This window comes from Hoplias malabaricus, chromosome 12 (assembly GCF_029633855.1).
Source record: "Hoplias malabaricus isolate fHopMal1 chromosome 12, fHopMal1.hap1, whole genome shotgun sequence".
Taxonomy (NCBI): Eukaryota; Metazoa; Chordata; class Actinopteri; order Characiformes; family Erythrinidae; genus Hoplias; species Hoplias malabaricus.
This window is the reverse complement of record NC_089811.1, coordinates 33,946,033-33,959,911: the sequence shown is the minus strand read 5'-3', so window position 1 is coordinate 33,959,911 and position 13,879 is coordinate 33,946,033. Positions and strand designations below refer to the sequence as shown.

At 39.9% G+C, this 13,879-nt stretch overlaps 1 protein-coding gene across 2 annotated transcripts in view; it reads right to left on the bottom strand.

Annotated features, from left to right (window-relative positions):
* Positions 1–2,555: 2,555 nt before the first annotated feature.
* tanc1b (tetratricopeptide repeat, ankyrin repeat and coiled-coil containing 1b) overlaps positions 2,556–13,879 on the bottom strand; it is a 128,387-nt gene continuing 117,063 nt past the window's right edge. Inside the window, exons 19-27 of one of the 2 annotated variants that reach the window (XM_066686170.1) lie at positions 11,502–11,635; positions 11,142–11,265; positions 10,750–10,925; positions 9,643–9,775; positions 8,846–8,875; positions 8,652–8,743; positions 8,036–8,182; positions 5,346–5,446; positions 2,556–5,187 (exon numbers count right to left, since the gene is read on the bottom strand). In XM_066686170.1, coding sequence (XP_066542267.1) covers positions 3,771–5,187; positions 5,346–5,446; positions 8,036–8,182; positions 8,652–8,743; positions 8,846–8,875; positions 9,643–9,775; positions 10,750–10,925; positions 11,142–11,265; positions 11,502–11,635 — 2,354 coding nt within the window. In that variant the 3' untranslated portion in view covers positions 2,556–3,770. The remainder of the gene's footprint in view (positions 5,188–5,345; positions 5,447–8,035; positions 8,183–8,651; positions 8,744–8,845; positions 8,876–9,642; positions 9,776–10,749; positions 10,926–11,141; positions 11,266–11,501; positions 11,636–13,879) is intronic. The other variant, XM_066686171.1, reaches the window with a different exon arrangement.

Genomic DNA, 13,879 nt, shown 5'->3' with positions numbered 1-13,879 from the left:
TAGCAAACATCAGATGATTTCAGCAGTACAGTGCTTATGGAAAACCATGTCCCAGACTGAGAGCAGAGAGAAATGAGGGAGTAGCTTCATGCTGAGGTAGCATAGCTCCACTTTGACTGCTGCACACACAGCATTAGTAAGAGGAATCCAGGCTTGAGGCTCAGTTCTTTCAGCTTCACAGCTGGGTTCCAAAAAACCTGCTAGCCAGGTATATTTGTATTTCAGCTGTATGTGTATCAAGACTGAAATACTACAGCGTGTTGTCAATGCCTGTGTTGTAAATTCCTCACTAGGGAGAAATCTAAATTTGATGTTTCACTTGTCTTAGCAATGGAGGAAAATGCACTTTTTCCCCAGAGAACAAGAAGGCATCATCCCTTATTCTCAAAGGACATCAATTCAGTGTGATGAATCACACACATGCACGTGTAACATGTTCTCTCTGAAGCTGAATGGAGAGACTCTGGGCTTAATGTTTCTGTCTTGTATTCAGCAGTCCTCAGAGAGGAGTTTTCTGTCTGGTTATGAAATTAAAAAGTTTCATTCAAAGGATCAAGTACTTTACATTTATTTATTAGTTGTCATTTTCCTTTTACTTGTATATCCTTTATTTCTCACTTTATTCCTGTGCCATTCTAAGCTGATAGAATTGGCTCAGCCCTTGTTGATAAAGATGAAACATTAATGCTCGTCTTGTCTGGCCTGTGGAGTCAGCGGGACTTTGAGGTTAAATAATGAGGAAGATTGCGGAGCTAAAATCTACTCTGTTTGGCTTTGATGTCCCAGATGAGTTCCTATGTCCAATCACCAGAGAGCTCATGAAAGATCCAGTCATGGCTGCAGGTTAGTTGATTAGCGATAACATTTTAATCAATCACTGGTGACTGCTACCGCTAATACAATGCTAAGCGGGTGGCTAGTGTTAATTCTTGGCTAAAAAAAAAGATATTATAGTGTGACCAGACGTCCTCTTTTACCCGGACATGTCCTCTTTTTTAGACTTAAAAAAATGTCCGGCTGAAATTTCACAAACGTCCGGGAGTTTTTCTAGAGCTTACATAGAACTTCGAGAAGTTTCGTTCACAAACTAGTCCCGCCCTCCCCTACTCCGATTGGTTCGCTTGAGTGAAGGGGGAGTGGTGAAGTAGCCTAAAATCTTCTGATTGGACGGTCTGACTGTAGAACTACCGTTATTGGTCTATAACCTTCTCTGTAAACATTTAATTGGTCAGTCTGCACGTCAGTAGTCCTTGTTTACGTCAGGCAAAGCTCAGGTATCCACCCTCATCTCGAGCAGCTATGCCGAAACGTAAATGTAAGTTCTCAGATGAATTAAAAAAAATTTCCCATGTTTTGTGTAGCAAATAAAGGTGTAAAGGAGCTAAAAGCACACATAGGTTCAGCTAAGCATACAACGGCAGCGAGGGGCGTGACCTCATCACCACCCGCCACCCCTCCTTGATTTTAAAGGAAAACAGGAATCGTTGGTTCACAGCTTTGACAAAATGATTACAGTTTCCGACTCCTGTGTCTGTATTGAAGATGAACTATGACCCATACCTGGTTGATTAGGCCTCTCCTGTGTACTGATCAGTTATAATTAAAATGGAAAGGACTAAAACATGCTTTAGTATAAAGACAGACTAAATCAGAAATGGATGTTGATGGTAACATTTATGGCCATATTTTAAAAATGGCCCCTAGTGTTCTGTGCTGTTTTATAGTTCACTAACAGCGTCTCAAATGATCAAACTTTAATAATTTAGTGTCGTAGAGAGGAGGCAGAGAAACTGTTCACTGATCTAAAACCTGTAAAAACAGTCTATAACTTTAATTTCAAATGATGCATTCAACTACTTCTCTTTAACCTTGCTTTGTTTTAATAAAAATGTTTAATGTTCTCCAGATACAATTTGTGAATTATTAAAGATTTTTGTTGAGTCTAATGCATGCAATTCAAAGTCTCAGAAAAGTATTTAAAGTATTATAAAAAAGTATTTTTTAACAGATGGCTACTCCTATGAGAGAGAGGTGATTGAGAGCTGGATCACTTCAAATCACTCCAGTCCTATGACAAACTTGCCCCTTCACAGCGCAATTCTGACTCCCAACAGAACCTTAAAAATGGCCATAGACCGTTGGAAGGCCACAAATGTACTTCAGCAGCACTGAGAGTCATCCTGCCTCGGTGTTCAAGAACTTTTTGGATGGATGTTAAAGAGCTTTCCTTTATGCTGTACACTGGAGACCCGCTTCATTTCTGCCTGGTATCCAATGGGTATGGGCACTCGACTCATTTGATCTGCACGTTTTTCAAACACCAACAGCAGTTTTCAGGCCCACTTAAACCTAATAAATTATCACTGTTACTTGCTCTATTACGCTGAGGCTTCATCTTACGCAGTGGATAAATAAGAGCAGAGGCAGCCAAAATCAAGCGATGAAATATGATCAGTCTTTTGTATCTGTTTGTCAGTGTAGACCAGTGTCCTCTGTAAATAGCCATGAGGGGAACAGAACTGGAGGAGCGCAGGGCAACTGTTTAATAGTGGGTTTTGATTTATTTCCTTATGATGAGTAACGGCAGTAATGCATCTTTACAGCACAGGATTAAAAAGAATACAGATCTGCACATTACTGAAACACAGCGACATTTGCAAACAACATATTTATTAAAATAGAAATGCTTGCCCCAAGCCTAACGTATCTTAACTGTATATCTGTATATTTATTTTTTTATTATTATTATTAAAAATGGCAGCTGTGACATGCACTTCAATCAATGTGATCTCCATGTTTATAGAGCTTCTTATTGAAATTTAAAAATTCTTTTTTAATTAGCTGTGCAAAAATAACTATATAAAATATATTGCTTTTACAATTACCAAGCCATAGGCGCCGTAAATAAATTATTGTAGACAGCATAACAACAAGCACACGGGAAAGAATTTCAACATTAATGGGCCAAACCATATGTAATATACAAACATACGAACCGGGTATATTTTAATAATCTCAAACAATGAGCGTCAAATAAAACTTTAAACACACAACTTTTCGTTCCCCAGTAAGTCAGATACATTGATGTAGACCTTCACATAAACAGTGTGAAAAATACATACTGTATAATTATTTACAGAACTAGAGCAATACCTCAAATCCAGACCTGGAGTGCAGTGTGTCTCCTTGTCTTTTAAACTCACTGCATCAACTTCTGAAAGACTACAGTCATTGAGAGGTAAGTCAGAGCAAATATCTCAACAAATATTAAACTGTTGCCTAGGACAGGAATCGTGACAATGAACTGGTCGTAAAAGATCCTACACAAAACACAGGAATGTCTGTCGTTGACATTTTCTATAGTTCTCATTATAATTTATATGTTCCTACAAATTCAGTAACATTCTGTCAGCACCAATGATATAATGTCCACAGTATAAACTCTCACTTGGTGTTGTTTATTAAACAAAAATATGAAGTGCTGTGTGTTGATTTGTGTGCCTTATGTCAGTGGTTAGTGTCCAGTGTGGCTAAAATGTGATGAGCAAGCCGCTATTTTGGCTCTACTAGTTATTAACACATTTAAACAAAAACAAAACAACATTCCGGGAGTTAAGAAGTAAGAAGTTATTCTCCATGATGTAAAAGTTAAAATCAGGCTTACGGATAAAGTGGAGAAAATACCTCATTGAACATTAGAGCTGTGTAAGTGTGTGTATAGCTGAGTGTTTGTGTGAGAGCAGGAGTTCTGGTTGTAATATGAATAGACTCTATACATTAGATTCAATAAAGGATCGCTTTGGTTTCATTGAAGCTACATGAATGGCAGGATTATCTCGGGCTAAGCTGGAATGCTTGGGCTTACTGTCTGCGTAGGAATGCACCATGGCAACAGCTGGTTTGGACTCTTTGTAACAGGTGGCGGCCGGGCAAAACTTGTCGTTGTATTCTTTAGCATGCAGGCTGCCATTGTGCAGACTCCCCAGAGCAGCTCCATGAGAGGAGGCCTTGAGCTGCTCATGGTAAGTGCTGGCAGGTTTGGGGTAGGTTAACTCAGAGTTCACTCCTGCAGAAGACATGCTGTGGCTTTCTGAGGACTGACTCTGCCAACTGCGAGTAAGGTGACCCTGCTGCTGCTGCTGCTGCTGCTGAAAACGTGCAGTTTTGTCCATAATGCCCATGAAAGGTCTGGGCTTATATTCCACAGCGCCTCCCTGGGTGGGCTTGGTCTTGTCCACACTGACTTTGGTGCGAACATCTGGACCTTGAAATTTCCCGCTATCAGAGAGACTGCTGCTGGATGCCAGACTGCTGGTGGAGCTTGAGACCCTCATGCTGCCTGCCTGAGACCCAGAGCCAGAGCCTGCTCCCTGTACAGAGTCCATTCTCAGCTCCTGCCCCTGCCCCAGTGTTCCAGGTGCTGCCGACAGTGTTAGACCTTCTAAAGAACTCACCGAGTGTGCAGAGAGTCTCTCTGGAGCCCTACTGCAGCCGGAGGAAGAGTATGCCTGAGACAGAAGGACATTTTCACTTTCATGGTGATCTGGGGCAGTAGATGTGTTAACTTTGAGTTCACTAGGGGGAGATAGAGGGCTGATGTCAATGCCTGGCCCTGGCTTCAGCATGTGGCGTCCAGGGAGCGGGCTTGAAGGACATGGGTTTTGTGTCTTTGAGGAAACAGTCTGTGTAGAACCTGTCTGGAGGGAGCTCAGATGTTGGTTGGTTTTGACGATCTGAGCCTGTTTGGTTGGCTGCAGAATCAGGCTCTTGTGGGCCACAGGTTCTCGCTGGTGTTGTCTCTGGCTCTGTCTATGAGGAAGAGGAGGAGGAGGAGAGCATGGCTGACCGACCTGCTGGCCATTACCTACAGGGTCTGGCAGTGACCGGTTAAACTGGTAGATATTTTGTGACCAGGACTCAGCTCTGCTGTCAAGCTGAGAAGAGTCCTCCTCATCCAGATCCCTTCCCAGACTGTTCTCTGTTAGATCTTCTTCCTCTCCATCTTCTCGCTCATGGTCAGAATCATGGTCAGCTGGACTCTGATTTGATGCCCCCTGCTGTTTGTTTTGTGCTCGCTGCATTTGTTTGCACTCATCCTCTACTCGGGCCAGGAGACGGCGGATCTCGCGATTATTGGGGCAGAGCTTAGTTGCCTCGTGCAGGTCAGCTAATGCTGCGGTGTACTGCCTGTTATACAGAGAAACAATAATAGAACAGGTGAGATTGAACAAGGAACACCTGTAAAAAAACTGAAAGAGAGAAGAAAGATCAAAAGTCATTTTCTGTCATATTACTATTGAAATGGACTTTGAAGAAGGTCTTAACAGAGAGTTATTGGGTTGTACCTGCTACTCCTCTTAGCTCGAGCACGTGCATAATAGGCCTCATAAGATTTTGGCTTCAGCTCAAGTGCCTTTGTGGCAAATTCCTCAGCCATGCCAAAATCCTGCATGAAAGAGTAAAATGGGAATATGTAACATTGTTAACACACTAAACCACTGAAGGAGGCAAGAAAAGCCCCATGACACTGCAGCACTGAGAATGATCCACCACAGTACAAATCAAACCTGTCCTGTACTGGTCCTGACCACTGCAAACATGGCAAAAGGGGGCAAAAATTACACAGGACAACAGTTGGACTACAGTCTGTATTTCTTGAACTACAAAGTGCTCCTGTACGGTCAGTGGAGCTGAAAGAATACCCATAATGTTTATGTACATGTATTGTGTGTGTGTGTGTGTGTGTACACCTGGTCAGCACGGTAATAGAAGTGTATTAGGATTAAAGGTCCACAAGATATTTGTGGCTATTTCAGCCTCAGTCCATTGGATGGTTGAACAGTTGTCATTTGTTGTGAATAATAGATGTGTTATAATTAACAGACTCAATCATTTCCTCAGAGCATTGTGTGGTTTTATTGTTTCATCAATCAATTATGTAGAAGGAAATTGCTTGACTATTCCTGTCATAAGTCTGTTCATTGTTCCACTATTGGAATAAAATGTATTCAAAAGTTCTACTTAGAAAGGCCTGGTGAAATTACATTTTTGTATATTTTTTTATTTTTTTCGTGTAAATGTAAAACTAATTGGAGCAGGTCACAGTGACTCTTGGCGCTTGTATCAGGTGGTGAAGGAGGAGCAGCGCTTTAGTGTTAAACAGGGCCCTAATGATGCGAAGATCAGCCACATTGTTTTTCTTTCAGTTTTTCTTTCAATTTCTTCTATTTTGTCTTTGTGTACCGAATTATAGCTTTCTCTCTATTTTTGCCTCTGTATTGTGTCTCTCTGGGCTCCAGAGAATTTTTCGTGCTGGTTATTCGTTTGGTTTTCTCTTTTCTGCTTTGCCTTTTTGTAATAAAGTCCAAATTGCTCACGTCTATCTCTAGCTTTTACTTGTGTCTATTAAGCAGCTTTCTGTACTTAGATTTGGAAAAATACTGGGGATCATGTTCAACGTGGGGGAATGTTGCGTCACCCCTTTTCATTACAGATGCTGTGAACAGCGGTGTATGTGTAGCCCATAATTTATTATTATATATATATATATATTTTATATTAAAGGGCAGTGTCACAGTCAGCGGCAATTGCTCTAAGACTGCAGGGGAAGCTCAGCTTCCCCTAAAATGTAAAAAATAAGTGATCAAATATATACTGTTGTGTGTACATGCCATTGAATAAATATGCACTACAACGCGGAAAAGACACCTTGTTGGATCATTTTCTTAAAAAGGATCGGAGGGTAGAATTTACGTATAAATAAACCGACAGATTTTATGATGTAGGCCGAAATTGAGCTTCCCCTCCTTGAAAGACCAGCATCTGCCACTGGTCGCAGTCACCCAGCTCTAGGGGCCTGGAGGTTGTGGGTTCGATTCCCGCTCCGGGTGACTGTCTGTGAGGAGTGTGGTGTTTTCTCCCTGTGTCTGCGTGGGTTTCCTCCAGGTGACTGTCTGTGAGGAGTGTGGTGTTTTCTCCCTGTGTCTGCATGGGTTTCCTCCGGGTGACTGTCTGTGAGGAGTGTGGTGTTTTCTCCCTGTGTCTGCGTGGGTTTCCTCCAGGTGCGCCTGTTTCCTCCCACAGTCCAAAAACACACGTTGGTAGGTGGATTGGTGACTCAAAAGTATCGTAGGTGTGAGTGAATGTGTGAGTGTGTGTTGCCCTGTGAAGGACTGGCGCCCCCTCCAGGGTGTATTCCCGCCTTGCGCCCAATGATTCCAGGTAGACTCTGGACCCACCGCGACCCTGAACTGGATAAGTGCTTACAGATAATGAAGGAATGAATTTTATATTAAAGCATATTTATGGAAACAGTGAAACATTATGTAATTTACACATGAAAACGTTTTGATTTTCAGTTATTAATTAGTTCTTTACTTAAAAGTAAAGTATATTTTTTGAGGTCATTTGGCGTACCACTCCTTGCTGCTTCACATTCCACCAGTGATACGTGTTCCACATTTTGAGAACCACTGGGGTGGAGGAAGGGCCATTTGTGCTCTCATGGAATCCCTGCCTTGAATGGCTGAGGCCTCTCAGATAGAACCAGCGATGATGATGGGTCAACACTTTTCTAGATTTAGCCAAAAAATGCACACTTCTGCACGTCTGAATTTAGCATATTGAAATAAAATGTGCAATGTGACTTGTGCAAAAGGTATAGCATAATTAATACGTAAATATATGAAAAAAAATCATATTAAAATTTGTTTCAGCTAATTTGCTAAAAAAAAAACAAAAAAAAAACAAGGATATCTGAATTCCCATAGAACTAATATGGGATTAATTTTCTGTAAGTGTCTAAGCAACAATTTAAAAATGACGTGATTTGAACAAACCTGCCAAAATTAAGGCGATAGGTGTGAAATTGGGCTTGGAAGTGTTTAGCCAAGGTGTATACAAACTGCCCTTAACTATATTTGTAATTTCAGTTTAGCATTTAGAAAGAAATTAGATAATTATTTTGACAAAAAAATAAAAATATTCAAAGAAAATATCAACAACATTATTCTAATTAAGAAAGTGAAATGCTCACATTGGTTTTCCTGCGGCAGCGTGAGAGGTTGAGGTACAGAGATACTCGAAGCTCTCTGAATGCCTTCAGCTCCTCACCAAAACCCTCTCTAGGAAACTTTCTCAGAGCGTACTGATACCGCTGAGCTGCCTCCTTCATCTTCCCTCTCTGAGAGAGAGAAAACCAAAAATGCAAGCATTTAGACCAAGATGGAGAAGAGGTAATCATGAAAAAAGAGGAGTGATAGGAAGAGAAAGCATATTCACATACATAATCTTTCCCAGCATCTTCACACACTCTCCCTGCATCAAACAAGCACTCTCCCAGTCTCTTACATAAAGTTCAACCTTTTAAATATTGCACATCACATACATATACTCTTCATCTACTCTCCATTTTACTCATATTAGTCTGATAACTGTTTAATATAGCAGTTATTTTCCCACTGGGCTCAGCTATCTGCTGTATTTAAAAACAAAAATTGAACTCAAGCACTGGTGCTGACCCCTCAAAATGATTTAAGATCAGTAAGTAGTAGCGCTAAACTGCTAAACTGAGAAAATCCCATTACATGGTTATTTTTTGCTTGTGAGATCACACATTCACACAGTGGACATCTTGAATATTGGACTTTTACCTTATAAAGCAAATTGCCTTCCTCCATAAGCTTCTGTAGCAGGATAATGAGGATGTCAGGTTTGGATGTGGCCATTGCCCAGGCTGCATTACCTACATTACAGAAGAGCATGAGAACTTGTGTTGCCCAGTTCTTTAAATATTAAGCAGATAAAGTTTCTCTTTAATACTGGTAAGTTTACCTAAAGACTGTACCTGTTCGATCATAAGGAGATGTTCTGTAGCCTTATGATGAGTTTATTGAAAGCAGTTTAGAGGGTAACAGTGTGAAACAGAGGGAAAAGAGTGGATGAAGTGAAGAAACAAAGACAGGCAAAGAGAAGAAATATAGTCCAGAACATGTTGCACATGACTACAGTGCATGCAGTTAATATTTCTATAGGTATGATTCTGTCTGTTGCTCATTTAGTCATTTGTGTCATGAATCCGAATCACACAAAAAAGGAATGCCACAGTCCTAAGGAAACCAGTACATAAAATAGACCCATGCAAACAAGTTTGTGAAAAACCTTGGAAAATAGCCTCCAATTACACACTGTCTCTGTATTTTAATCTATAGCTGTGTTTTGAGATGTTTATTACTGCATTACCTTATTTATAACATTAATACTGAGTTTTATGAGGGCAATGAGAGAATCATTACCCTGGCATTTTCATTCTCTCAATTTAAGTGTCATAACTGAGTCTGTGTCTTGGACACAGGACTGTTGTTAATGGTCAGTGTTCTTGTTATAAGCGTGTGAGAGAGAGAGAGAGAGAGAGAGAGAGAGAGAGACAGAACACCACTATCCTCTATCTAATTAGTGGATGTCTGGAAACTCAGTTATGCGTGACCTGCTTTTCTCAATGACAACACCACATGTGGCATTTATCATGGCAAGCACAACTATTTCAGTAATTCTCCACTGATTAGTCAGTACGTGACCTATATTTGTAACACTTAAATGCTTAAATGAAGCATAGTAAAATCCTAAAATAAAAATTAGGCTCACCTAGTTTGGCTCCTTTCTTGAGTAAAGTGACTACTACTGAAGTGTTCCTACAACCTATCGCTCGATCCAAAGGCCTCATGCCACTGTAGTCAACATGCTCAATGACAGCTCCTCTCTCCACCAAATAATGCACCTGCACAAAGAACATACATTAGAAACACTCCACAGGATAGGACAGTTGGAAATATTGGAAAAAGAAATATTAAAATTATATATATATATGTCACAACAACTAGCAACAAAATCTGTATCAAAGATTGTAATTTCAGCAAACGTTACTGGGCAGATATAATCGGCCTCCCTCTGGTAGATATGTGAAATGAACAAACAGTGTGAATCATAGCTGTTGCAGCACTTTAAAATAGTCTGGTTACACAGACAAGCGCCTCTTTCTGTCTTTGCTCCTCTCGGGATTTGTATTGGCTTTTCTCCACTTCCCCCTTCCCCTTGTTTTCTCTGAGCTCTGTTCCAGCTGTAGAACAGAGTCTGCAGATTATGTCTTTAAGGTAATAAGTTACAGACATATGCAGATATATGCAACACCAGCTTCATCCACACTGTGTATTATGCTATTTTTTTCTGTCAAATTAAATCATGGCCATCTCCTTTTCTATTTGGTGTTTCTATTGATGTTAAACAAAAACTTTTCTGTGACGTGACATTTAAATGTGCACACAATGCTGATGCTGCTAAAATGATATATTTTGCAGCCCAATTACTGAAGAAACATATTATTACTGGCGTAGAAGAAGCTAATGATATCCTAACCATAGCAATTACAGCAAATTTTGATATCAGGCAACAAATAAGTTTATCAAGATCTGTAAAGTGTATGAACTAATGTGGACATAGTCCAGTGTCAGTGTACTTTCTTCTACCCGTAAAGTCTTCACTATATTAACAAAAACACTAACTTCGCAGTAACAACAGCACAATATTAAACAGAATAGATCTACCTTCTTTTGTCATGTTATCTGCACAGACCAACAGCATGTACAAGCTGCAGTTCAAACTTAGAGCTTACTAACAAGAGTTCACTGGACATTAAGATCACAAGATATTCCACAGCTGGTCTAAATAGAGAGATTCTTCTTTCAGACAACTCACAATATCTGCGTCTCCATAAAACGCCGCCAGGTCCAGAGGAGTCCGTCCGTTCTTGTCAGAGTGGTCTATAACTGCACCCTTCTCCACCAGGAACTGAACCACATTCTTATGTCCTTTCAAGCACGCCCAACTCAGAGGCGTTAACCCTTCCTTATCCACTGATGTTAAAGAGGCACCTGGGAAGCACATTACACTCTGAGCAACAGAAACAACAACAGCCTCTCTCTCAGGAATCTGATCCTGCTATCCCACAAGGCAGAGAAAGGCCCTTAATGTAAATGAAAAGTAAAAACTAAAATCTGAACCAGAGATATGTAACCAGGCATAATAATAATTTTAAAAAATGATATAATGACATTGCATCCTTGTATTAACTACGGTAGGTAGTTTACCTTTAGACAGAAGGAACTCCACAGTGCTGAGATGGCCCTCACACGCTGCCACCATCAGCAAAGTGCGCCCTTGTTTGTCACTCCCGTTTACGTCTGCACCGTGCTGCAACAAAACGTCTGCTATCTGACACAGACACAAAGATAAAATAGATTACTTTTACCAATAAGATATTAACACACTTCATTAGCCAAACACTGGAAGGTTAATATGTCTGCAAGTGCACTGGCAGATTTCTAGATTATTCCCTATAGTTTGCTAACTAACTATACACCAGTCTGATCATTGTAATGAACAGTTTTGAATTAGAAAGTAAAAGAACATGTCAGGCATTTTGGTGTTTGTCAAGGTTTATGCCTCACCTGCCAGTGTCCCTGTCTCACTGCACAGAAGAGTGCACAAACTCCTCTTCTGTTCACCTGCTGCACCTGTGCACCTTCCTCCAACAGGTAAACACACACGTCCATTTTCCCTCTGCCTGCTGCCGCTGTTAGAGCTAGAACCGAACACACAAACACACACGGTACTTTTTCCATTTCTTATTTCATTGTTTGTTACAAATAATAAAGCAAACACGTAATGCTAGCTAATGTGTAAAAATGTATTCGGTAAAGGCTTACATTTACTGGTCTGTTTAAAATCTACAAGAAATGAAACTGTACTGTGAAATGTAATCTCAAATTAATTCTCCCAATAAAAACAAAGCTTTAAATTGAATATTGGCAAGACTGTATTCCTTTGGGGTGCAAATTCCAAACTTGCATTCCAAACTATGATTGACTAATGAATTAATAACGGTAAAGTTTTCTCTGTCTGTGTCTGAGAGTGCAGCTGGTTGGAAATGCATGGGCCTCTGACAGACTGCTGTATTTATCTGTTGTCTAGGATACAGTCAAAAAGACAAGCGGAAACCATTTCAAGGCTTTGTGCAACACTGATTTTTTTTTTGTACAAATGGCATTGCAAATCTTAATCAGCTCTCTACATTTTTGGCATTTTGAAGATGCTCTTATGTTAGAGAGTAGGGCAATCACAAGAGTCTTGTTGGTATTGTTTCCAGAAAAGTTTCAGGCTCACCTTTAACCCTTGTCTGGAGGTGACTCACTGTTCTTTCTAGCAAAATGCACTCACAACACTCTGACAACAATTCTGTGAAGTTGCTTTGTCATCAGCTGTAAAATGTGCTATACAAATAAATTTTGATTCGACAATCAGAAAACCCTGTCTGCTATAATTAACAAAAGCAGAAATGAGAAAAATAAACGGATTATTACAGTCCATTAAACAATTACCCTTAAACAACAAGCTTATTATGTAGTAACCGCAAGGACTACCTTTGTACAGAACTTCTACGTTACAGAAGTATATAATTAAACGTTGAGACCATTTTTCCAGGTGTTAAATGTGTACTCTCAGAAATTGAAATTAACTTTCAGATGTAGTTCTGCACATTTGAATTTCAGAGTGGAACCAACTGAAGGACAAAAGGGGCAGTCAAATCTTAAAAAAACTAAGAGATGCAGGGTTAGAGATGGAAATCAATGTGTGGGCAAATGATAACAGATCTCTGTCAGCATGAGTCAGGCAAGCAAATCCATCAAACACACACACCCTTCAGAGAGCTGAGAGCAAGAAAAGTGACAGGTTGTCATTCAGTCCACCCCACAGCTCTTTCCTCTCAAAATGTAGTTCTAGGTCATTTCATGTTCCATTCTAAAATGTACCACTCAACTGTAGATTATGACAGACTCTATAATTTCAGGATAGGAGGCCCACCTGAGACTTCCGAACCTTTCATGTTATGACTAGCCAGTTTCTACTTTACTTTTTCTACTTTTTTATGTCTCATTTCAACTCAACTCTGAAATGTAATGATTGATGCTGCTAAGCCCTGCATGCTACAAAATTGGAACCTAATAATGCAACATTTACTACATTCTATATGTTACTTCAACACCTAATATGAGCTTTTCATCATTTAAAAAATCTGGTGGGAGGTGTACACTTCATTCCAATGTTTCTTGGCATTCAAGTGGCGCTTCTGTCCTAGACATTTAAGGTTTACTGGATTATCTTCCAGTGCTGCATTCACATCAAGTAAAAATCTGCTGTCAAAAAAAGACAATATCACTGCAAACAGAAATTTTTTTGCTTTTACTGTCAGAATAAAGAATTGTTCTCAGTAGTGCCAATACCAAGCCATAATCCAGTACATGGCAAAAGACCTACCCACTTTATAAAAAGAAAAGAAAAGAAAAAAAAAACCTTTTTGTGTTACTTAAAGAATAATATCTTTGAAGTGTACTGTTATCTGGAAGAGTTACATCTTGGGAAGAAATAAGCACATGGGCAGAGTTCTTTTAAAAATTAAAATGTCTATACTTTGTTTTCTCTAGTCCAGAATAAAGCTCAATAACCTTTTGGTCATGAATCTGAACTCATGTCTCAATGCTTTGTTAATGGAGTAATGACTCTTAGTATGCTTTAGTAATGACAATGTTAGAGACACTGCAGATTTACTGTGTATGGGCAAGGGAAGTGAAGCACTGATGAATGTCTCTATGCTCAGTTAGGCCCCAGTCTGCATTCATTAGATGCAGTGTTGGGTGGCAGACCAAGTCCCCAGGAATTGGGTCACTGGAGCCAGGATGAGTTCAATGGGTATACCCAGAAGACGAAAGGCACACTGCATTTACCGCACCCTGACACATTCATCTGATAAAAATAAAATTAAGGCTAA